Source organism: Eutrema salsugineum, unplaced genomic scaffold (genome assembly GCF_000478725.1).
Source record: "Eutrema salsugineum unplaced genomic scaffold, Eutsalg1_0 scaffold_2, whole genome shotgun sequence".
Taxonomy (NCBI): domain Eukaryota; kingdom Viridiplantae; phylum Streptophyta; class Magnoliopsida; order Brassicales; family Brassicaceae; genus Eutrema; species Eutrema salsugineum.
Window position 1 is genome coordinate 7,110,855 of NW_006256829.1, and position 25,467 is coordinate 7,136,321.

Genomic DNA, 25,467 nt, shown 5'->3' on the forward strand with positions numbered 1-25,467 from the left:
GAGAGAAAGAGAGAGAGAGAGTAGAAGAAGAGAGTGAGTATAGTAGAGAAGAAAGAGGAAGGTGGGTGGCAGAAGCAGTAATTATGGTACCTGACATGGATAATTACTTACCTCTCTCTGCCCCTTTTAAGACTCCGTGTCTCTTTGATATTTGAACTCTTATTTATACCCTTATTTTTAATAACCATTTAATCGGTGGGGGACTATTAACAAATGTATCCTTGTACAATTTACTCTTCGTAATCTTATTTAAAGAAAACGAGAACAAATATATACGTTATATCATTTATCTTTTAAACTATGATGTGCGAATCATATTGAAAGACTTTCATGTTTATCTACACGAATAATAGCTCGACACGAATGTGTTGGGCAAACTCATCACAATTGCTATTTATATGTACAAGTATGATAAATTTAATGCAGCTTTTTATTGTTATTATGACTGGTATTTAGAATGATGTATATATATACATAACTTTTGATTCGAGATTCTAAAGTTGCATAACTCAAATGTGTTAGCAAAAATTCGTCACAATTGCTATACGTATGTACAACTCAAGCCTACAAGTATGAGAAATTAAGGCTTCAAATGATATTTACATAACGGCTCCAAAGTCCAAAGAGCGCTTCATGCTTCCATGTTTTTTTTTTGTTTTCTTGTTAAAAGGGCCGCCTATGCTTCCATTTTTTTTTTCAACACCTATGCTTCCATGTTTAGATTGATTTTGTTGTATAAAGGTAAAAAAATAAACTGAAATTCCACTTACAACAGCTTAAAACCTGATTGCAAAATAGGTGTTGTAAAAATGCTATACAACACTTATCAATCACACCCCATGATATACGATATATAGTGTGAAAACTGATATGGCAACGGTACACTATAGTATTCATCATTTAAGTATATATCGCGTATCTTTTTTTGTTGTTGACGTCTTGGATAATCTCATCGAGACAATAAGTGGAGAATATACAAAAAAAATGTAGATTAAAAAGAAAGAAAAAAAGCCTCTATCGCATACGCGCATTGAGATGAGGTTTTCAAATGTTCGCATCTCATTTTAGCTTTAGAAATGCCCACTCTCACCAATATTTAATCAACTTGCTGTTAATTAAATCTTTAAGCTTTTGAAGTCTTTGTCACAAAGATTGACACTAATCAGCATCATTATAATCAAGTCTATGACTAGACAAGTGATGAAGTGTATATATAATGATTAAAAGGCCAAGTATTGTATATAACTACATGTAATGGGTGCGAGAAGCAGTAAGGCGGTGGATCGGTGGTGAGCCGGAGATACTCATCTGAAAAAGAGGTGGTGCTAGTGGTGCGGCGAAGACCGCATATGGTGAACGGAGGAGGATTTCGAGGTGAGCAATAGCTAACAACAAGTAGTGTTTAGAGTTGATGGGTGTGAAGTTCTTGGAACCAGAGGCAAGCTGCTCTTGAGAAATGGTGATAGTAATAATTTGCTTCTCATCCGCGAAATGGTAATAAACTTTGTGTTAATGGTATAGTTTTGATTATGTTTTTTTGATTTCAGTCAAATGAGTCTTACGCTAACGAGACTAGAACTTTTCTTGTTTTTGTGACATCTCTTAACATTGAATAGTGGTCTAGAGTAGATTATCATATTTTAAATCAAACCATTTTGGAAATTTAAGTTTTCAGTAATGATAACATTTATTTATGGATATAGATATGTTAAGAAACAAGACTGACCCTGTGCCCAAGCCGGAAAAAAATGTATGATTGGGACCATAATTTATATTCAAACTTTGGGACCACTTCTCGAAATAAATATTAGAGCCATTTTAAATTTTTTGGTGTAATCGTTCTACATTAATGGTGTAAGCTCTCTATTCATTTTGTTCCCCATAATATTATTGAAAACACCACAACTTATTTTGGGCTTGGGGCAACACAAAACTCAGGATCGGTCTTGTTAGGAAATCGAATTGAAAAAGACACCAAAACCTGACTGTAAACCGTTATTTTGTTAATATAGTATCCGTTGAATTCAATATCCTGACAGGGAGGAATGGTGCAAGCACTGAACATTTTGGATATGATAATGAGGGAATGCAGAAGTCGGTCAAAGGCTCTTTCGCAGATCGAGCTTGCAACATCATAGATTCAGATAGCAGAGCCGTAGCTCAGGTGATTCTTACTAGTTACTAGTTTGTTCACTACAAGTATAAAAATTTTCCTAATCTTTTAGAAATATTTTTTTTTGTATTTGTTATTAATTGGTGTGGCATAATTCCAAGAGAAATGGTGTTCAAGTTTCTTGGTTGCAAAAGTCGTAGAGTTAATACTCCCTCCGTTTCACAAAGAGTGTCATTCTGACATTTTTCACACATATTAAGAAAATTATTAAAAGTACAACTTTGTCCTAATTAATACATTAAATGATTTATTTTTATCTAGTAAATACATTAAATTAATAGGGTTAAAACTGGAATATTGTTTAAAATTTTGCATTGAAAATATAAAACGACACTCTTTGTGAAACAAAAATAAAACCTTAAAACGACACTCTTTGTGAAACGGAGGGAGTATAATTGAAGGAGACTAATCTATGATTAATAGCAATAGATGGAAACAGGTAAGAACAGAGTAAGACATGGAGGAAAACAGGTTTTCTGTATTTTTTTTCTTCCAAGTGTTACAATGTTTTGTGGACTACTGTTCTGGAAGAACCTGGTAAGGTGCTTTTTCTAAGCAATGATCACTGTAAACTTGGGATCCCAATTCTCATCTTTAAACTTGCACGCCTTATAATGTTAACCGAAATTACTTAAAACCATAAGTGTCCAACATAGGCTAAATCTTAAGAGCTTAAATGTTCTAAAAGCAAAAATATATCCTTACCTGCATCATCTGATCCAGCTCAATATTAAGAACTTGGTTACACTGAGATTCACTCACACCATCCCTACATGTATTATCATTCTACTTGAGTTTGTATTAAACTACTCTCACAAGATCTCTAGATTATATCATGCATACCTGAAAATGATAATGTGATCGGGTTTCCTTCCAGAGCAAGACTCAAAATCTTTCAAGAGCTCCCTGTAAAACAGCATTGAGTCTTTTAACCACACTCCGTTTTCACAATCCTATCTAAAGCAAATTTTGAAATATAATTACCTCATAATGCCTTCGTCATCTGTATCAGAGGCGCGGTTATAGAGATTATCAATCATTTCGACTTTAGGGGACTGTGTACGCACACAAGCCCTGTATTTTGAGATTAAGGGCCATTCTCTGGAGCTCACAACCTATTCATTCCAGACATTATAAGCGAACAACACAAGATATTAACAGTTAAAAAATGCAAGAATATCAATGTTACCGCGGAAATAGATTGTACATCAGACTGCCCTGGAGAACCATGAGATACATCCATCCCAATAATGATGCTAGGAACTGTCCTTACCGCAGGGATCCCTCGTGATTGCTCAATAGCTAACAAGCTACACAGAAAATGGAACAGATTTTAAGATTACTGTATCAGAAACTACATACACTTAATTATTTAAAAATGATATCATATGAATTCCAACTTGTTTAATTGAAAAATGTATATTTGACCATACCAAACGGTCCAAACCCATACATACCAGTAAAAGCTGTGATTGAGTCTAAAGAGATTATTACCTTAGCATTAATCTTGAGGAGAACATTCAATTCAAAAAAATAAAAATCTTGAGGAGAACATTTGTTGAGATACTAATCCATTACGTTGTCCGGAGGAGAAATACACTGATTCAAAATTCCATCTTCACAAAGAGTTTTCTTTTTTCCAAGGACCTAAAGAGATTTTAATTATTCAGAGACTGCAGTCATATATATGTTTATAAAAACAAAAGTATATTATCTATGTATGTTTCAAGTAATATTAACTGCTTAGTGTTAACATAAACATCAGAATTTTTCCATTTTGAGAGTATGCAAAGAAGGAATTGAGGCTTTCCCCAGTCCTGGTCCCGGAATTTCGGTTTCATATCTTCAAACATCTTCTCCACTCTTACAGAACCAGGTGCATCCTTAAACCGATGACCTTCTTCAAAGACACCTAATGGAGGAACCATGTCCTGAGTAATAAAAGAAACCAGAGAGAGTTTTGTGATTGGTGTTCTTTACTGCAAGCAATGATCCTGATGAAGAAATAAAAAAAAGCTTACAATTCCTTTCACCTACAGATTAAATCACGAACAATCATGTGCGTGTCACACCGAGCAGAGAAGTTCACAACAGCCCATTTAGTAAATGTGGCTGGCTCAGAAACTTTCTGCAGAAGAGATTTTGAATGAAGTATTTGAAGTTTTCAAACATCTGTGAAGCTTAACAGCTAATGCAGAAGCAACAAGACCTTGTTATTGAAATTCCAACTCCCATCTCTAGGCAAAAGGTCCTCTCCATTGCCCACTTTCAGCTGTTTTAGGATATTTTTTTTTTTCTAAAAACCAGAGCCCAGACAATAAATTATAACAACAAATCTTCCATAACCAAAAATGAATTAGAAGAATCACATTTGGTGTTGGTAGTACGCGGCCTTCCACTTGAGGGAACTCAGAGCCAATTCGGACACCACATTCTTGCAACAGTGTGTCATCATTATAATTACTGTTCTTCAGAGCCTGCAGCATATACATAAATAAAAATCAAAAGAAAAAAAAAAAGATGATAAATGGAAAATGAAAGACTTTACTCTGGTTAACATATCCATCTTTTGTTTTGGCTTCTGTATTGATTCAGTAAGAGCTTTCGTATAGCGTTGTGGAGAAACAAGATGACAGAGGTGAAAATAGAAAAAAAAAACCAAACAAGTATATTCAAATATTCATAAGCCATTTTGCATGAAAATGTGAGAGCATAAAAAAAATGGGAATGCAAGTAGGACGCTTCGGCTTACAATTTTCATGTGAAATGGAGGGACCATCTCATCTTGCAGTCCAGAGAGGAAAAGTACTGGTCGTTTGACTTGTTATTGTTACAAAACCAGCTTATCACTGAGCTGCTACAGAATCAAATGATGAGACATTTTCTAACAGGGACACATTTCCTACAGGGATTTTCAAGACCTCAAGCTTTCTTTCTTAAGTTTTAATCCATAGTACAAATCAGAGTAATAAACCAGCAAAGCAGTATATGTGATTGATTCGATAGTTTGGGTTTGCTATAGAGAATAGAATGCTAACATATTCCTACAGGGACACATTTCTAACAGGGACACATTTCCTACAGGCGTTTGCAAGACCTCAAGCTTTCTTTTTTAAGTTTTAATCCATAGTACAAATCTGAGTAATAAACCAGCAAAGCAGTATACGTGATTGATTCGATAGTTTGGGTTTGCTATAGAGAATAGAATGCTAACATATTCCGCAAGAATAAACACACAGTCCCGTTAAAAGGAATGCGAATGCATGGGATATTTCCAAAGGCTTCGTATAGTATCAAAGTATTATTTTATTCTCTGCCTATCTCACCATGAGAAGTATATTAATATGGCAGAGAGCCCTTTAAGATACCACAATGTTAGCTGCTTGTTTGTTTGAGTCATTTATATGGCATATGGAAAAACGAAATAATCCACCTAAAATTGATCTGCAAGAGTCTAAATTGTTTCTTACCTCACTAATAGCATCAAATGTATTCCAGGAGAGCGTACAACAAAATTAAGGAGTCTCAGGCTTTTAGAACCACAAAGCAAAACACCAGCAATATCAAAGTATTATGTTCCAGAATAAAAGAGAGAGTATTTTCCAGATACCTATCAATATAGTAAATCAACACCTTGAGGGAGGTTAGGGACAGGTATCATGCTAGGTTGGTAGACATATCCACACATGGGTGGCTCCTGAGTTGGGTGGTGCAGCAGTGGCTTCCGGTGCAACAATCCCTCCCTGCCCAACTGGTTGATGACGACACTGCCTTTTACTCTATACTCGTCTTCACCATCCTTTATGCCTTCTTCACCAACCTCTATGCCTTCTTCACCATCCTCTATACACATCAGATAAACACAATCTGGGTCTTTGATGTAGAAAACGGGATGAGAAATATGTGCCTCCACTAGCGGTATATCTACTGTGATTTGTAGATAAGGGGCAAAATGGACATTTTCTGAAGACAGTGGGTTTGTCACCAAAATATCTATACCAGGAAATCGCCGATGCATAAGGGAAAGCCTGTCCCCATATGGTGATAGGACATCGTGCTTACACCCTGTAGGATGGGCACACGATGCTGAATGCTTCTTCAGTGAAGTTGAAGGAGACAATGGATAATATTTCTTCTGTCCAAGCAGCCCAGAACATATTTCCTCTAATGGACAAACCTTGTGATCCGGTAATCTCAAATTCCCATAATGGTGCATCATTCAGTCTTCTCCAATTCTTAGCTTTAGTATCATATACATCAGCCCTAAGTTCAAGTGGCCCCTCCTCGTCTTCACCCACTGTTTGCCAAATTCTCACAATCTGGAAATAGTGACGCACTTTATACCCAAGGCCGACAACAACTTTAAGTTTCCATGAGGGGTCAGGATCGGGAATCCATCTTGAAAGCCTCCTAAACGGGTTCCACAGGAAAAGTCTATCCTCCGCAGTCCTACTGTTTGAATGGTTACACAAAAAGAGGCCATCGCAATGGATGAGGCTCGATATGAAATAGCCTTGCTCAATGAAGTCCGGGATGTTCGTAGATGCCACGGAATGATCGATAGGATTGACCATATGGAGTAGCTCTTCTGTTCTCAAAAATCTTTGTGAAGACCGATCCAGTTGGCGGGAAATCACTTCCTTAGACATGATCCAATAGTCCCATTTAAAGCATACTGTTCGGAACTTCAAGAAAGACTCAAATGGCAATCTCGGTAGGATCTCAGCCATGAGTAAATCCACAGGTATCTGTGTGGCAGCTGATTCCGACTCTCTTGCTTCATCTGCAGGTCCCTCGTCATCAACCTGTTCACCAAAATCAAATTCCATATCAGTGATTTTGATATTCAACTCAGCACAATTTTTGACAATCTTAGAGATTGAGTATGTCACCTCTAAAGTGTCAGCTGCTTTATTTAGATCAAGGATACCATCCTCTGCTTCTTTTATCAAATTGATGGCTTTCTTTGTCAAAAGACCTGAAGCAGATTAGATCATTAAAAAAGCTTATTATCCAAAAGTACTTTCCGCTAAACATAAGTTTGTGCAATAAGTTATTACCTAGAGAACTATCATACCGACAAGTACCAGCCTGCGCAAAGTTATGTCCAGGAAAACCTGCCAACACAAAAGATCCTTCTCACTACATTGCAAGGGTCCCATTCTCTCTTACATGAATTGTTGAATTGTTAGACAAAAAAAAGGAAACACAGAGCATTCAGAACAAACTCACCTGCATTAGAACCAGAAGCTTGCGTTCCAGTTTCATTAGACTTCACTGACCTATACAATATATTGGCCTTCCCTCCTTTCCCTGATACAAGTGTTTGGAGAACACCGCTATTCAATTCATTGGGCTCATCTATCTGGTTTACCATATCTGTCTTGCGCTTCAGCTGCCAACAAAGACACCAGAATTGTACAGTTAAATAAACCAAAGTGGAAAACAAAATTGAACAGTTAATACACCAAAGTGGAAAACAAGCTTTAATAGATGAATAGCAGAAGCTGAAACCACTAAATAGTACTTAATTAGTAGATAACCTACACGCTTGATTTCTATAATCGTATCCTATCAGCATCATACGGTCACTTAGTTTAATCTAGAAGCAGAGGTTTCAAGCCCGACATTGCAAAATTCGGACAGGCAATGATAAGTTGCAATGCTAAATTATATACTGTAAATCAGCCCACTCAAGGAGGCCAAACGCAATTACCGCCGGAAGCAGATCCAAGCACAATTCTCATCAGAATTTCACACGATGATCACCATTTATAACACGAGAATTATAACGAGCACAAATCACAGCCAAAATTGACAATAAACTTACAGCAGATTCAAACGAATCTCGAGAATCCTGCTGAGACATTTCTCGAATCTCAAATGGCAATCTCTCAAGGATCTCATCCACGAGTAACTCCAAAGGTATCTGTGACGCAGGTGATTCTGTCTTTTTACGGCACTCTCTTGCTTCATCTCCAGACGAAACTCTGTTCTCGGTTCCTTTTGATGCATCAAGTCCCTCGCCATCAACCTGTTCACCAAAATCAAATTCCATATCAGTGATTTTGATATTCAACTCAGCACAACTTTTGACAATCTTAGAGATTGAGTATGTCACCTCTAAAGTGTCAGCTGCTTTATTTAGATCAAGGATACCATCCTCTGCTTCTTTTATCAAATTGATGGCTTTCTTTGTCAAAAGACCTGAAGCAGATTAGATCATTAAAAAAGCTTATTATCCAAAAGTACTTTCCGCCAAACATAAGTTTGTGCAATAAGTTATTACCTAGAGAACTATCATACCGACAAGTACCAGCCTGCGCAAAGTTATGTCCAGGAAAACCTGCCAACACAAAAGATCCTTCTCACTACATTGCAAGGGTCCCATTCTCTCTTACATGAATTGTTGAATTGTTAGACAAAAAAATAGATGAAACCAATAGAGAATGTTTAGCTCAGATGAGCACATACGCAATATCTAGAGAGGAAACACAGAGCATTCAGAACAAACTCACCTGCATTAGAACCAGAAGCTTGCGTTCCAGTTTCATTAGACTTCACTGACCTATACAATATATTGGCCTTCCCTCCTTTCCCTGATACAAGTGTTTGGAGAACACCGCTATTCAATTCATTGGGCTCATCTATCTGGTTTACCATATCTGTCTTGCGCTTCAGCTGCCAACAAAGACACCAGAATTGTACAGTTAAATAAACCAAAGTGGAAAACAAAATTGAACAGTTAATACACCAAAGTGGAAAACAAGCTTTAATAGATGAATAGCAGAAGCTGAAACCACTAAATAGTACTTAATTAGTAGATAACCTACACGCTTGATTTCTATAATCGTATCCTATCAGCATCATACGGTCACTTAGTTGAATCTAAGAAGCAGAGGATTCAAGCCCGACATAGCAAAATTCGGACAGGCAATGATAAGTTGCAATGCTAAATCTATATACTGTAAACCAGCCCACTCAAGGAGGCCAAACGCAATTACCGCCGGAAGCAGATCCCAGCACAATTCTCATCAGAATTTCACACGATGATCACCATTTATAACACGAGAATTATAACGAGCACAAATCACAGCCAAAATTGACAATAAACTTACAGCAGATTCAAACGAATCTCGAGAATCCTGCTGAGACATTTCTCGAATCTCAAATGGCAATCTCTCAAGGATCTCATCCACGAGTAACTCCAAAGGTATCTGTGACGCAGGTGATTCTGTCTTTTTATGGCACTCTCTTGCTTCATCTCCAGACGAAACTCTGTTCTCGGTTCCTTTTGATTCATCAAGTCCCTCGCCATCAACCTGTTCACCAAAATCAAATTCCATATCAGTGATTTTGATATTCACTTCAGCACAATTCTTGACAATCTCAGAATGTTCACCTGTCTATTAGCACCCGTACGACCTCCATGCTTTTCCTCAGTTGCCATACTAGGAAGCTTTGTTTGAGCTTCAGAACAATCAGGAGTACCCTTTTGTGGCGTCTCATGACCCATTGAACCTTGAATGGAGTTCTCACTGTGCTTTGAACCCCCTTTTGGATCGTTCTCCAGACACTTTGGAGGGCTACCAGCAGCCTGATTAAGGGAAGGATAAGATATGTAAATTACTACAGACTGTGCTTCGCTCATTTAGTTTTGTGTGCTCTTCAAGCTTACCTCATCAGGATCTGGCACCTCAAGAGTTGTTCCATGCGGTGCCTTGACAGCTATCAGCGTTTTCTTCTAAGAGATGCATGAGACAAGCCACAAAATCAATTTCAAAACTGACCGAATGCAAAGGAAAGAGGAACACGTAATTACTCGTAGGAAACCAAACCTGGAAGCATGGTAGGTTCTTAATGTCGTCTTCAGTAACAAACAGATACCTAAAAAGTGGAGAGTCAGAACAAAGAAATATGTTTTATGGTGCCTTGCTCCAGGAGAAATGACAATAGAAGCTTACCTTTTATTGTTTTCATCCTCGCTTAAGCTTGTTAATCTTTCTTGCGATTCTCTGCAATCAGGTCGATTCTCAACAAGATACAACAATCGCAGAAAAGGAAAAGAAAACGATTAACGAAAAATACCTGATTTGGTCGTCTAATTTTTCCTCCTCAGCTGTGAGGTTTTGTATTTCATCCTGTAAAAGATCAAGGGATGCCTAAATGTCAAACTAAAGCTGGTAATGGGAACTTGATCCAAATAGTTTTTCCAACAGAGAATCAAAACAAAATGCAAGTGAATGAAATGCAGTAACTAATTATTGACTTAGTCAACATCTGTGTAATTAGACTGTATGAGAAACAAAAAATAGAGTCACATGGTTATACGTCTTCGATGTTTGTGTTCATGGTATATTTTCTAGTCTTATCCCCCTAACGCGTCTAGGTCACAAAGAAAACTAACAAGAAAAACCATAGTAATGCAGTTTCATACGATGATCAAGAAGATAATGTAAGTTAACATCTACAAACTCGAATACATCAATAAAACTGGTGATAATACTTGCAGTGGAACATATCATTGACAGGTAAAGGAATAGATAGGCATGTTCTATACCTGTAGGTTAGCTATGTTTTTGATTGTTTCCGCTGGTTTTGATACATCAAGACCCCTACGACAGACAAAAGAAAACTCAGGAAATCGTGACTCACACATGAGGCATCAAATCAAACGAATCCAAGATTTGATATTCGGATCAAATGCTTACTTCCACTGAATCCTGTTCTTGAGCGTATTCTTTACCAAACTTCTTCCTTCTAACACATTGGTGATATCGTATATCCCTCTCTTTTGTACCTGCATCAACAGGAACACGCAGTTATGGAGAGTAATGCGTCAAGCAGGCAGCTTAATTAGAGATAGAGTATGTCACCTCTAACGTATCTATCAACACCATACTGTAACTTAAGCTGAATCTAAAAGCAGAGTAAACCACGAATTCCAAGTCCAACATAGCAAAATTCGAGCAGTAAATTAACTTGATAGATACAAAAAAACATAAATCTGCTCTAATTAGCAAGAACAGAACACCAAAAGCCCTAGTCCAGCAACTAAAGCACTCGGAAGACAATAATAAGTTGCAATATTATATCTATATACTGTAAACCAGCCCAATCAAAGACGCCAAACGCAATTACACCGCCGGAAGCAGATCCCAGCTCAATTCTCATCAGAATTTCACACGATGATATCACCATCTAACTAATCAAGCCTCAAAATCGAAACACGAGAATTATAACAAGCACTTGAAAAATTCACAGCCACGATTGACACTAAACTTACAGCAGATTTAGAAGAATCTCCAGAATCCGACTCCGACATTTCTCGAATCTCGATAATCCACCAGCAACAGAAAATCCTCGAAAATAATCTCCAGGAATTCGGATCTTCGACAACCAGAGAACCTAAAAGGTTTCGGAGGAAGATCCGCGGGGGAAATCGGGGAGATTCCGGGAAGAGGATGTGAGCAGATCGTCGAAACGAAAAAAAAAAAAAAGCGGGAGAGGAGAACAAAAGGAAAAAAAAAAAAAAGAGACGGTGGAAGAGAAGAAGAAAACGAGGGAATGAGTTGCGTTTCGGTTCAGATACAAAAGACTGGTGTGGAGGGAAAGCGCACTCGTACACAATCTCTCTCTATACAAAATACATCGAAATAATTAAACCGGTTAAGCTCATCGGACCGGTTAAACCACAAGAACGTGCACGTTGACCGAGAAACAGAGCAGATGAACAATACTAAAGACTAAAGAGTAAAGAAGATGTTGACAAAAAGTAAGATTGGGCCTCATAAACCAGTTTATGTTTTGACTCAAATAAATTCAATTAAGTCCAGCTCATGGAATTTTCGGCTTTGATAATCGAACTAAACAAAAATTGTGCTTACGAGTGGGTAAATGGACGGTAGAGATGATGCTCGGGGTCAATCTTAACAATTTATTTGTTTTTTTGTCTTTCTTAACAATATAAATACTTAGTACTACAGAATAAACCAAACAATAGAAGATAATTTTTTTGCAACGTGGTTTAGCATTTGATTTCGAATTGATGAATATCCTAGCCTTTTTTTCTTTTACATTTTTACAGAGGTTTCTAGTAACATTTCTGGTATCAATTTTGTAAACATGTTGCCTCTCATCCTCCTATCCATTTATACAAACTCGATTTATGTTTTTTTCCTCTGGGGTACAAAATTTGAGAAATGTCCGGGTGTGTTCGATGCTCAGAAAAAACGGTGTGTTCTGTTTGTGTTGTTCTAATGAAAATGTGAAAGAACAGTAAAGGGTTCCATCGGCTATTCGATTGTTCTGTCTGGGGACTAGTACGTAGTTGGAGTCTCATGCTTTGAAACGTTTTACTATATCTCAGGTCTAAATCCATTCAGTTGAAACATAACTGTCGAGACAGGTTTGTGGGCTCTTTATCTAATTCAGAACAATTGAATGTGTGACGGCATTCTATAATTGTAACCCTGACAACGATTTTGAAGCTCTGAAAGCAACTGCAGAACCTGAAAGGCTTAGTGATCTAGCGACCATAAGTACCATATAATCTAGACTGAGGACTAAAAATGTTTCCATTGCTCTCACGTGTGTATACACCTTCTTCGCCATCTAAACACTAAAATCGATAGTTGAGGTGACTTTGTCTTTGTAGATGAATTTGTATATTCCACGAGATTTATTATGTGTTTTTATTATATTGACACTCTCAGGGCCTATAGGCTCCGTGCACTTTGCATACGTTAGTGCACTTATTAGTGCAAGCTTATCTTATTGTCTTTATACGCGAGAGCAATGTGCTTTGAGATCCACGTAGCCAGCTTATAAAGACTCTTTTTTTCACTAAAGAAAAGTTGGCGTTGTGGGTTGGACGCAATCTGACTGGATCTCCACATTTGTGGATGACGAATGCTGCATAACAACGCCGGTTCACATATTTTGTTTGTTTCCTTTTGTTTTGTTTTTACTGTATATCTTACATTTATAAAATGGCACTGGTTCAACCATCAGAGCATTCTGCGTCTAGCGAATTATCAATTTATCATGATTTGAGGTTTTCACATTGTGAGAGATCGCTTACATTCAGATTGGGCTGAGGGATTGGTGTTGGGCTTGTGTGTGTATCACAGGAAAGGCCCAGGAAGCATCAGGTCCAGGAATCAGCTCAATGAGACGAAAACGCACGGTGGAATGTCGTTTGAGTCAAGTGTCTTGGTGCAGTGAACCTTTCGGATAAGGTTAGTTACAATTAGTTGAGAGAGTAACAAGCTCGAGTGTGACGAGCTGGAATCTGCACAGGTATAAGACAAGTAAGGCATAAGAATCAAGTAGGTGTGAGTAGGTGAAGAGATAGAGAGAGAGAGTGAGCTTAGAGAGAATACGGATAGAGAGAGAAGACTCATCTTCTTCTTCGATCTAGGCATGAGTGTTCTTGCTTGTAAAGCTCCATAGCCTTCTCAGGCACCTTGTAACTCACACAGATTCTTAGTGAATGTCTTGAGAGCTGGCTTTGCTCTCCAAGACGTACCTTGGCCGGTGATTTTGGCCTTGGGAACTTGTAACTCTCGTGTACCATCTTATACTCTGTTTTACTCTGCATAAACACATACGAACATAAATCAGTAAAGAGTACGAATGAGATCTAGATTCTAAGGGAAAGAAGGACGTAGCTGAACAGGAATCTCTACAAGTGGTATCAGAGCCTTGGTTGGCGCGATCAAGGTGATTGTTCGAGCTTCTTCTTTCGGTATTCCGTCATCAGGATCTATCGGTTTCAGAGAAGCAACGACTCAGCAGGGATTAAGAATCGATCAACCTGGTTTCTGAGTCAGTATTTTGTTTCTCTGGTATTCTACGGTTTTCTGGTGTTCTGTTCGTGAATCACTTGCTGTGTGTTGGTCATCTTTTGAAATCTGTGATTGTCAAAGTCTGGGATCTCAGATCTGACAGATCAAGATGCTTGAGCCTACGCATGGGAAGTGGGAGGTCGAGAAATTCGACGGTGAAGGTGATTATGCGATATGGAAGCATAGAATTCTCGCACAGCTCGAGATTCTTGGTTTAGACTCAGTTCTAAACGTTGATGGTACGGTTTCAACCTCAGATCCTAAGGGAAAAGAGGTTGATGATGAAGAAGTAAAAACGGATCCTAAGAAGCTGGAAAAGGACAGTAGGGTAAGGAATCTGTTGAGCATGAGCCTAACGGACATGGTACTGAGAAAGGTTGGCTTGAAACATCAGACGGCACAATCTATGTGGGACTCTCTTGAGTCACAGTATCAAGATAAGTCTCTGCCTAACAGATTCTATCTTAAGCAGAGGTTCTACAGCTTCAAGATGGAGGAAGGTAAAAATTTAGACAAAAATCTGGATGTGTTTAATAAACTCGTATCGGATTTGGCAAGTCTTGATGTGGAACTAAGCGATGAGGACCAAGCCGTTATTCTCCTTAACAGCTTACCCTCACAGTTCGCACAACTGGTGCATACTCTAAAGTATAGAGGAGGCACGCAAACTATAACTCTAAAGGAGATCACCACTGCAGCCTATTCTTTGGAGACAGAAATGAAGCAGAAGGGGACTTACTTGACAAAATCAGGGAGTGAAGGGCTGTATATGCAGCAGAAGCAACAACCTGAAAAGAAGAACAACTCTAAGGGTAAGCAACAAGACAAAGGCAAAGCCAAGACTAAAAATAAGAAGGCTTGCTGGATATGTGGAGCTGAAGGTCACTTTAAGAAAGATTGTCCAAAGAAAGATCATGCTAGCAATTCTCATGCTAATGTTGGACAGTCAATAGATGACGAGCCCTTAGTGTTGACTGCTTCAGAATTGTATTCAAAGGATGGTTGGGTTCTTGACTCGGGGTGCTCGTATCATTTAACTTACCGGAAGGATCTTATGTTCGATATTCAAGAGATTGATGGTGGAAAGATCTTAATGGGTAATGATACTCATTGTGTTATCTCGGCTATAGGGAGTATTAAGATTGTTAAAGGAAACGGTTCAAGTGTTATTTTAACCAAGGTCAGGTATTCTTCAACGGCAAAGAGGAATCTGATTTCTTTGGGACAATTGGAATCTCAAGGTTGTTGGTTTCAGTCAAAGAACTTCAGATTACAGGTCTTTTACAAGGATAAAGAAGTACTGGCAGGTGACTATCGTGATACTCTATATATCCTAGATGGAACACCAGTGAAAGAGCAGGTTAATGCAGCAATTACGACAGCAGATAAAGCAATGCTCTGGCATAGTCGTATGGGTCATATGAGTGCAAAAGGATTACAGGTTTTGGTCAAGAAGGAGTTACTCAAAGATATTAACATTGAAGACCTAAAACAGTGTGAATTTTGCATTCTTGGGAAATCCCATAAGTTGTCATATAAGGTTGGGAAGCATACTTCAAAAGTTCAGTTGGAGTATGTTCATTCTGATCTTTGGGGCTCACCGAATGTGACACCTAGTCTGTCTAAATGTCAGTACTATATTTTTTTTGTTGACGATTTCTCAAGAAAAGTATGGTTGTATTTTCTCAGAACTAAAGACGAGGCTTTCAACAAGTTCGTGGAATGGAAAACGTTTGTGGAGAATCAAAGTGGGAAGAAGTTAAAGGCATTAAGGACCGACAATGGTCTCGAATATTGCAATAAGATATTTGATGATCATTGTAAGGTTCATGGAATTATGAGACATAAATCATGCCCCTACACTCCACAGCAGAATGGAGTTGCTGAGAGGTTAAATAGAACTATACTTGAGAAGGTTCATAGTCTACTAAGTGAGACAGGTTTGGGTGAAGCATTTTGGGCAGAGGCTGCATCAACGGTGGTATACATGATAAATAGGTCTCCATCCACTCCTCTGAACTTTGAAGTGCCAGAACAAATTTGGACAGGGTCGAAACCTGATTATAAGCATATGAGGAGGTTTGGCTGTTTAGTGTACTATCACGTGGACCAAGGGAAATTGAAACCGAGGGCAAAGAAAGGTGTATTCATGGGATATCCTCAAGGGGTGAAAGGATATCGGATTTGGAGTTATGATGAGAAGAAATGTGTTATCAGTCGAGATGTTGTCTTCTGGGAGGATACTTTATTCAAAGATATTGCTAACAATAAAGAAGGAGAAGTTAAAGTGAAAGGAAAGGAGAAAGTTTCCTTTCCGGTTATTGATAGCAAAAGTGATGAGGATACTCTGCAAGGTGGAGCTACTTCGGGTGAAGGTGGAGTAGTTTCAGATGAGGAGATAGACAAAAATTCAGAAGAATCGGATGATTCTCCACCAAGTTCAGACAGCTATCTACTTGCGAGAGATAGAGAAAGAAGAGTAAACATCAAACCACCGAGTAGATATGATGATTCAGATGTTGCGGCCTATGCATTACATGAGCTGAGTTAATGGAGGTTGAAGAACCAAGGACTTTTAAGGAAGCTATGAATGGTGAACACAAAGAAGAATGGTTGGGTGCAACAGATGAGGAGATGTTATCTCTTGAAAAGAATTACACTTGGAAGTTGATTGATAGGCCTGTAGGACAAAGAACAATCGGGTGCAAGTGGGTATTCAAGTTGAAACCAGGGATTCCAGGCATTGAGAAGCCAAGGTTTAAAGCACGGTTAGTGGCAAAAGGGTTTTCTCAGATTGAAGGGATTGATTATAATGAAGTGTTTTCTCCTGTGGTAAAGCATACAACGATTAGACTGTTCTTATCTATGGTGGTAAATTTGGATCTTGAGTTGGAACAGTTGGATGTCAAAACGGCTTTTCTACATGGAGATTTGGATGAAAGAATCCTTATGGAACAGCCCGAAGGTTATACTAAAGGGAATAAGGTGTGCTTATAACAGAGGTCCTTATATGGTATTAAGCAATCTCCTAGACAGTGGAATTTGAGGTTTAATAGGTTTATGAAATCTCAGAAGTTCACACGAAGCAGGCTTGACACTTGCGTGTACTTCAAAGCTTATGGAGGAGGAAATTTTGTGTATCTTTTGTTATACGTTGATGATATGCTAATTGTTGCTAAAGATTTAGCTCAGATTCAGGTGGTTAAGGATTTGTTGAGTCATGAGTTCGACATGAAGGACCTAGGACCAGCAAGAATGATCCTAAGCATGGATATTTTAAGGGACAGGTCTAAAGGTGTTTTGGTTCTATCTCAGGAGGCTTACATTGAGAAGGTGTTAAAGAATTTTGATTCAGTTGATGTGAAATCAGTTCAAACTCCTATTGGATGCCATTTCCGGTTATCTAGTACTAAGCCAGAGAATAAAACTAAGGCCGAAGTAGAAATGAGAAGAGTACCTTACTGCAGTGCCGTAGGAAGTGTGATGTACGCGATGGTTGGAACTCGGCCTGATCTTGCTCACGCAGTAGGTCTAGTCAGTCGATTCATGAGCTCTCCTAGCACAGAACATTGGAAAGCAGTTAGATGGATCTTAAGGTATCTAAAAGGAAGTTCAGATTGCAAGCTAACGTTTAAGCGGTCACAGGAATTTGATATCAAAGGTTATTGTGATAGTGACTATGCAACTGACCTTGATAGACGTAGATCCATCACCGGATATGCTTTTCAAGTCGGAGGAAATACTGTGAGCTGGCGCTCAGGTCTGCAACAAGTTGTAGCATTGTCAACAACGGAAGCCGAATATATGGCGTTATCAGAAGCTGGAAAAGAGGCGTTATGGTTAAAGAGGATTACCGAAGAGTTGGGGTTTTCCCCAGAAGAGTGTTGAGATCTTCTGTGATTCGCAAAGCGCCATATGTTTAGCGAAGAACAGCGTCTTCCATGAGCGTACGAAGCATATCGATACTCGCTACCACTTCATCAGAGATTACATCGAAGAAGGAGACATCGTGGTTACCAAGATAGACACCAAGGTGAATCCGGCAGATATATTGACGAAGTTGGTGCCAGTTGAGAAATTTGAAGAAGGAAGGAGTCGTCTGAGAGTGGTCAGAGACTGAATCTAGCTCGGATCTGAGTTAGGGTTTCGACTGCGGAGTTTGTCGGAGTGAACGAGGTTATCAGATGAGATTATCTCGGGTATCTTTTGTCTGAATGACACGAGGTGGAGAATGTGAGAGATCGCTTACATTCAGATTGGGCTGAGGGATTGGTGTTGGGCTCGTGTGTGTATCACAGGAAAGGCCCAGGAAGCATCAGGTCGAGGAATCAGCTCAATGAGACGAAAACGCACGGTGGAATGTCGTTTGAGTCAAGTGTCTTGGTGCAGTGAACCTTTCGGATAAGGTTAGTTACAGTTAGTTGAGAGAGTAACAAGCTCGAGTGTGACGAGCTGGAATCTGCACAGGTATAAGACAAGTAAGGCATAAGAATCAAGTAGGTGTGAGTAGGTGAAGAGATAGAGAGAGAGAGTGAGCTTAGAGAGAATACGGATAGAGAGAGAAGACTCATCTTCTTCTTCGATCTAGGCGTGAGTGTTCTTGCTTGTAAAGCTCCATAGCCTTCTCAGGCACCTTGTAACTCACACAGATTCTTAGTGAATGCCTTGAGAGCTGGCTTTGCTCTCCAAGACGTACCTTGGCCGGTGATTTTGGCCTTGGGAACTTGTAACTCTCGTGTACCATCTTATACTCTGTTTTACTCTGCATAAACACATACGAACATAAATCAGTAAAGAGTACGAATGAGATCTAGATTCTAAGGGAAAGAAGGACGTAGCTGAACAGGAATCTCTACACACATGTTTAGTAAACAAAAAAGTGTTATAGAATTGTATGGTTTCTTGTATGGGTTTTCTTTTTGAAATGTTATTTTTAGTTTTTGAAAAATATGATTTTCTTTTGTACGTAATAGACTCTAATGAATCACAATGGTAACAGTCCCGTTGTAAATAAATTTATGCTGTTATAAGAGGGATTGAATGCGTTAACAACAACAAAAATGGACTGCATGCATGTTTTTCTTTGTTTATATATCATGTCCCGGTAAAAAAAAATGAACTACTAGCTTTTTGAATCCAATACCACCAAAAAAATACATACTGTGTATATTGGAATATAACACAGATTTTGCTTCCTCTTATTATTTTCTAATAGTATATTTATGTGAGCCCGTGATTCAATTATTAATTTCTAGAGTTTGCATCCGTGGTTGACTTGAATCCTCATGAAGCATGACACTGTCCCAGCTCGTGAAATTCATTTATTAATTCCAACAATCATATACAAAAAAAAAAGCGTATGGTCGGATGATTGATACCGACATTTATATTAAAATTTTTAAGTGTTGTTACAAAGAAAAAGTGAGGCCAGAAGAGAAGCTAATCCCGGCCATATTTGATCCTTGCAAGAATCTACAATGAGGTAGCGGGACCCACTCCCACTTATCCCTCACTTTATCATAATCCAACCAAATGATATTCCATAAACCCTCATGATTTGTCATTAGAGCCACTCTAATCACTCCTAATCTCCTCTCTAAGCATCCCATCATCACGCCACAAGGCTTGTTGCTGATCACTTCACTTGGAGCTCTTGACATTAACTCCCACTTCTCACCATTCGCGCTTATCTCCCAAACCTCTAAACTCTTCATTTTCTTCATCTTCGATAATTCTATTGTGTCTAATCTAATAACCACTTTGTATTCATCTCCATGTATATGCAACAATTGACTCTCCAGATCGTTCCTGCTGAATCCCACACTTGAAGGGCATTCTCTGATCGCGTCTTGGTTTATCCTCGGTCTCAAAATCGCCGGAAACCGATTTATCATCGACTCATCGTCCACGCACATCACGATACTCTCGTGAGGTCTATTTGATAAGCTTAAAAATACATCACTACTACTGTTTTTCTTAAAAGCCAAATTACTCTGATTTTCTGCTTCTTTAGTATGCCACGTATTTGAATTAGAATGATAAGTAAATAGAACCGGTCGGTTATTTACCATCTCAATAAACATAAACCGGAAATGACCTGGATCATATGGATCGGGCACAAGCTTCATACCGGATCGCCTCCAAGACGAAGTTCCACGTGGACCTAACGGACATGAGCTGATTCTTCTAACGCTCTTGTCCACCAAATCAACGGCTATGATTCCACTATGAGTATTAGAAGCAAAGAGAAGAAAGTTACCGCTAGCTGTTAGTAAATATAAATCTTCGCCGGGGAAAATCTCTCCGGTCAACATTTCAGCCACCGGAATCTTAAACCACCGTACAGATCGGTCGGAGAATCCGTGGAGCACACCGTTGTCTCGACGCCAACGCCTCGTGTAGACGAAGATCCATGTGTCTCTCTGTGATCCGTCGTTGAGTTGTCGAATGAAACTTTGGTCAGAGATTGTGGTTAGAACAAACTTATTGAGTAGTTTCATTCTGATGATCTCAGGTATACAAAGATGGAATAAAATGTTTTGTATGAGTTCAGAAGGAAGAAGGCAAAAGCCAATGTTGGTGTTTGTGTCTTTGTTACATCTTTGGCTTTTTTTCCATTTCTAAATATTTTTTTATTTTGGGTGTTTGATCTTTGATGTGAAAGGATCATCTTCAATGTTGTTAGGATATATATAGAAGATCGAGTCTAGTTTCTCTCTTATATTTGATAATGGCCAATAAAAAAAGTATAGGGTATTTTATTCAAGATTTAAATTTGTGGTGGAAATATAAAATATTTTAAAGTTCACTGGTTAGATCAAAGCAGAGGTAATTAATTGGATGATGGAATGAAGCTTTGAAATACAATATTTTAACTCGAGTTTAATGAAATATTGAAACTACATACAGTAAAGTTGATATGGGCATGGCTCGTGCCGCATGAGTTACTAAATAACTTGCATAATAATTGTCACGCCACTAAAATATTCATCTTCACATCGATTTGACAATACGGTTCGTTAAGAACAAGGAGAGCCTCTCACTAGAGCCCGGCCACTGGAAGAAGGACCCTAGTGATGATTCACTATAAAGACATGTGTGAATAGCCACGGGTTTATATATAACTAAGTGCATAAATCATGGACTATTTTGCCTTTATTTACGGTTGATAAGTAAGTGCAAATAGTCACAACATTGAATTGTGACAAAACTACTTTCGTGACCATTCGGTCAATACATCTACGGTTAACATGGACTATTTATGTGATCTTAGCCACAATTTTTTTACGGAAAAACTCATGCCAAATCGTTCTACAAAATGGTCACAAAAACTCCGAAGAAAAGTTTGTTCCAAAGACAATGATTAAGCATTAGACCCGTCCTAGACGCTAATTAGACATTGAGGGCTGTAAAATAAAAATTAGCGATTGAGGATATATATCATATGAATATTGAATATTATTACTATACTGAAATTTATATGAGAAGAAAAGCATAGAGTATCTTACATGGGGTTGGTTTTCAGATCGTCGTTTATAATGATTTGAGTGTTGGTTGGCTAACTTGGCTTTACAAGCAACGATAGGTCAAAGGACGGCTACAAACATTTTGTGTGAATTTGAACCACCAAGACAACTGAGTTTAGGATTTTTTAAAATTTTTACTTTATCTAAAGGCAGACAATCATATGTCAATTGGCTGCTAGATTTATAGACGAAATTTTAAAACACAAGCTTAAGTATGCGTAATCAAAAGAAAACTAAAACTTTGAAAGCTTGATACAAAACAAACACAGACACCTAAAGAAACCTTTCTCTATTTAGACAGATGTGCAAGATCAGGGTCATCCATATCATCCACACCAAGAAGAAATTTCAGTTATCCTAAACACCCACTTTTGGTTCCTAAGAAATGCATTCCTGGTCTATATGGAACCAAAGAGAATGTATTTGTTTCCTTGCAATTGTCCACTTCTTCATGCATTACATTGTTCCAGCCTGGGTGTTTTAATCCCTCAGTGACTGACTGACTGTCCTAGATCGCACATTGTTTGATTTGATACTGGGACGTAGTTGGCCGCGTTTTATTGATATACTAATAAAACGATCGTAGAAGATAAACATATTGATATATCACTTAAAAAGGTGATTGTGATATATCAATAAGGTGATTTGATAGTGATGCATAAATGCTAATCCTTGAATGGAATTTCATTCCTCGATCCCAGAGGGAATTGTGAACCCATCGTTTGTGCCATGATATTATGCATCGTAATGAAAGGTACACATCTATCAAGTTTGCAGCTTTTTTATGCTTTGGTACCCTGAATTGAGTTCCAAAAAACTAATTTAAACCAACTCAGTTTAGATATACACAACAACAACAACGACAACATATTTTTGCTGTGTAGGTAATTTGTCACAAGCTGCATTTTGGTATGGGCTTGTTGTGTATTTCAGGGTCTATCCTATTATCTATGCGTAACCAATCATCCTGGTTCTCGATCCCCAGGTATTTAGATCAGGTCAAAAACCCATTCTTGAGGATTGGAATACCGGTCAGGGAAAGACACCTGCTGGCAACACAGAGAAGAAAGCATTTCACCTCAACCTCATGACCATGTTAAAAAGTTTATTTTCTAGGGAGAGAATCATGTTTGCTTTGATATCAGGGGGCGTGTTTCTAGCTTGCAATGTTGTTTCCTCCTATTTTTACGGACACGAGTTCCTGCACGAGGCTCTCTTATATCACCTCACTCGTACGGATCCAAGGCACAACTTCTCCATCTACTTCTACCACATATATCTTCACTATGAGCGCCAGTTTTCAGCTGTGGAAAAGCTTATCTCGTTTTTACCTCAGTTCACAGTACAGTTTTCTCTAGTCTTCTGCTTCTCTCAGGACCTAGTTTTCTGCATCTTTCCCCAAACCGTTGCGCTCGTGGCTTTCAATAAGGTATATAAAATGCATCACTCTATTCTCGTTTGTATCCAAAAAGGTCTTGGATTGTTCATTTTCTTATGTAATCCTCAGTGAGTTAAGACCATTCTTCTGGTTTTGTTCTAATGTTTTATCGGTCCATTTGCCTCTTAGGTGATAACCGCGCAGTACTTTGTGTGGTTCTATTGCCTGCTACCTCTGATTCTACCATGGAGCCATATGAAGCTGAAATGGGAATGCTTGTTATGCATCATCATGTGGATCGGAGCTCAGACACATTGGCTCTTATGGGGATACATGTTTGAGTTCAAAGGCTTTAACGTCTTTTTACAGCTATGGGTGGCGAGTTTGGTGTTTTTGGCTGCGAACACATTCGTCCTCGTCAAAATCATACAGCGCCATCGGTTCTCTCCATGGAACCTCCTCTGATCCAAAGAATGTTACGAAACTTGATTGATACTAATCCAAAAGTTGTTTGCTCTCTTTGTTTGTTGGGTCATTTCATATACTGAGACCTTCCGAGTTAATTGTTTTTTGTATATGATTCATGATCTTCAAATTTTGGAGGGGTATTTTATTGTTTGATATGTCTTCTAATGTTTGTTCTTGGATCTTTTTAGTTTATTGAGGAATTTAAATGAAACATTCTTTTGGCATCAACCTCATTTAACACTCAACCAATTGGGAAACGGGTTGGTTTGAGTTAGAATGATGCTGGACACCTCTGACATGCCACATGTACAAGCCTGATTAGTAAGCTACCTAACCAAAATGACATTTTAAGCATCTTTGTTTGTGTCTGGAACTAAAACCTAAATGATCTCATGTCAATTAGCATCTGGATCAGAGGCTCTGCGCATATGGATACTATATGGCGTAAGCTATGCACACACCAACACATAGAAATGCCAATTATTCAGGCAGAGACGCTAAGAGATTTCTTTGGCATACGTTACTGGTGGAAACTGCACATCGGAAAAACATTCTGACACATAAGCAGGAAATAGTGACCAAGCTTGAGGAATGAATACTGGCATCAACATCGTTAAGACTCTTGGATAAAACTGTCTAGACGAACCGAGCAATATGAACAAGAAATATAAAATGCAAGAGAATTCAAGTGTTGCCTAGCCTTGGATAGTTATGCTGCTTGTCAAGTACGGTTTGAAAGCTTAGACATTCAGTGAATGCCTTGGAATTGGGCGATTTAGCTGTAGAATTCAACATAATTCAAGATAATTAGGGCGATTTTTTAACTGTTGGCACAATTCAACACAACACAATTCAGAAAAGGATAATAGACCAATCGCACACAAGACAATTCAAGGGAAGCATATAAAGCAGTTTATTACAAAGACTGGTTTGGTTTTGGGTTTGGGTGGACGATAACTAAATAAGGCTCGAAATAAGGCAAATAAGCAAAGAGAGGGATCACATTGACCGACGAGGACGTGGTCGGTTATAAGTAACCTTGCAGAGAGCATGGCTATGGAATTTGGGATGATAGAGAAGGTATTCTCGCATGAACCACTCGCTCGGCAACATAAGACCTTTGTCGTCGTTCTTGTTCCTACAGTACAATCTGTATCTCCTCGTTACCCCGATTTTTTCACCAGTCTCCTTGGACAGGATCACGAAGAAGCCTTCTATGGCATCCCACGATCCGTCAAAGTAGACTCCTTGGAACGGTCGAACCCATTTCGGGCCCAAGTAGAACCACTCGCGAGGGTTAAGGATGGGATCTGTTTGTTGCGGAAGCAGCCATGGCTCTCGAGTGTACAACTCCTCCCCAACCTCCACAATGAATCTCGGCATCGCAGTTGCTTCCCCCATTACCTTTGGCCGGAGATAACACTCCACGATATCTTCGTCTGAAATCCGACATCTTAGCTCCTCCGTGCTTGCAAAACTTATCATGGTCAGACAAATCTCTTCTTCAAGCCCCAACTAAAACCTACATACATATATATATATATATATATAGGGACCCATTGCCGACATTGTGATGCAATGGGCCTCGTCAAGGATCTCGCACACGTACTACAACTTTGGGCTGAGTGGGTTTTATAACTAGTTTTAGTAAAAAGCCCGAAAATTAGTGAAAACTTTGGGTTTCAAAATTATAATGACATTTATTTATGGATATAAATATGTTAAGAAATGACATTTATTTATGGATATAACTTTGGGCTGAGTGGGTTTCATAAATAGTTTTTTTTTTGTTTTTGTTATTATTGGTGTGGCATAATTCCAAGAGAAATGGTGTTCAAGTTTCTTGGTTGCAAAAGTCGTAGAGATTATAATTGAAGGAGACTAATCTATGATTAATAACAATAGATGGAAACAGGTAAGAATAAAGAACGACATGGAGGAAAACAAGAAGGATTATTTATCATATAATAGTCAAAGCAAAGGTGGATCAAGCTTTGATACTCGACTATATTCATGGCGAATCCACTATCTGTTGATCGATATTCAATACATAAAATGTAATTGCAAGTTATC

The 25,467-nt window shown here is 38.5% G+C and overlaps 4 protein-coding genes and 1 pseudogene across 25 annotated transcripts; 2 read left to right on the forward strand and 3 right to left on the reverse strand.

Annotated features, from left to right (window-relative positions):
- Positions 1-1,254: 1,254 nt before the first annotated feature.
- Positions 1,255-25,430, forward strand: LOC112086704 (protein LURP-one-related 16). The gene is given in 7 exon segments (XM_024155994.1): positions 1,255-1,282; positions 1,285-1,367; positions 1,369-1,494; positions 2,040-2,061; positions 2,064-2,164; positions 25,310-25,348; positions 25,350-25,430. Coding segments are annotated over 7 exon segments (480 nt in total).
- Positions 2,744-11,612, reverse strand: LOC18017317. 22 transcript variants are annotated; one of them, XM_024155991.1, is made up of 27 exons: positions 11,460-11,612; positions 10,885-10,973; positions 10,734-10,788; positions 10,262-10,314; positions 10,138-10,188; positions 10,012-10,060; positions 9,852-9,917; positions 9,576-9,770; positions 9,292-9,495; positions 8,692-8,854; positions 8,463-8,519; positions 8,295-8,380; positions 8,004-8,207; positions 7,406-7,568; positions 7,234-7,290; positions 7,066-7,151; positions 5,784-6,978; positions 4,926-5,027; positions 4,722-4,774; positions 4,383-4,650; positions 4,211-4,301; positions 3,914-4,104; positions 3,668-3,820; positions 3,363-3,483; positions 3,158-3,288; positions 3,017-3,079; positions 2,744-2,942 (listed from the first exon to the last, which is right to left on the reverse strand). In XM_024155991.1, the coding sequence occupies exons 1-17, from the start codon at positions 11,496-11,498 to the stop codon at positions 6,232-6,234; spliced, it is 2,364 nt and encodes a 787-aa protein (XP_024011759.1). In that variant the 5' UTR covers positions 11,499-11,612; the 3' UTR covers positions 2,744-2,942; positions 3,017-3,079; positions 3,158-3,288; positions 3,363-3,483; positions 3,668-3,820; positions 3,914-4,104; positions 4,211-4,301; positions 4,383-4,650; positions 4,722-4,774; positions 4,926-5,027; positions 5,784-6,231. The 22 variants fall into 22 exon arrangements, with proteins under 22 accessions (XP_024011759.1, XP_024011760.1, XP_024011758.1 ...); XM_024155992.1 differs by lacking the exon at positions 4,722-4,774; XM_024155990.1 differs by having other exon boundaries at positions 4,383-4,774.
- Positions 19,431-21,248, reverse strand: LOC18017319. The gene is made up of 2 exons (XM_006400566.2): positions 21,186-21,248; positions 19,431-20,642 (listed from the first exon to the last, which is right to left on the reverse strand). The coding sequence occupies exons 1-2, from the start codon at positions 21,246-21,248 to the stop codon at positions 19,431-19,433; spliced, it is 1,275 nt and encodes a 424-aa protein (XP_006400629.2).
- On the forward strand, positions 21,531-23,419 carry LOC18017320 (annotated as a pseudogene).
- Positions 24,246-24,906, reverse strand: LOC18017321 (NAC domain-containing protein 5). The gene has a single exon (XM_006400568.2). The coding sequence runs from the start codon at positions 24,877-24,879 to the stop codon at positions 24,394-24,396; it is 486 nt and encodes a 161-aa protein (XP_006400631.1). The 5' UTR covers positions 24,880-24,906; the 3' UTR covers positions 24,246-24,393.
- Positions 25,431-25,467: the final 37 nt, after the last annotated feature.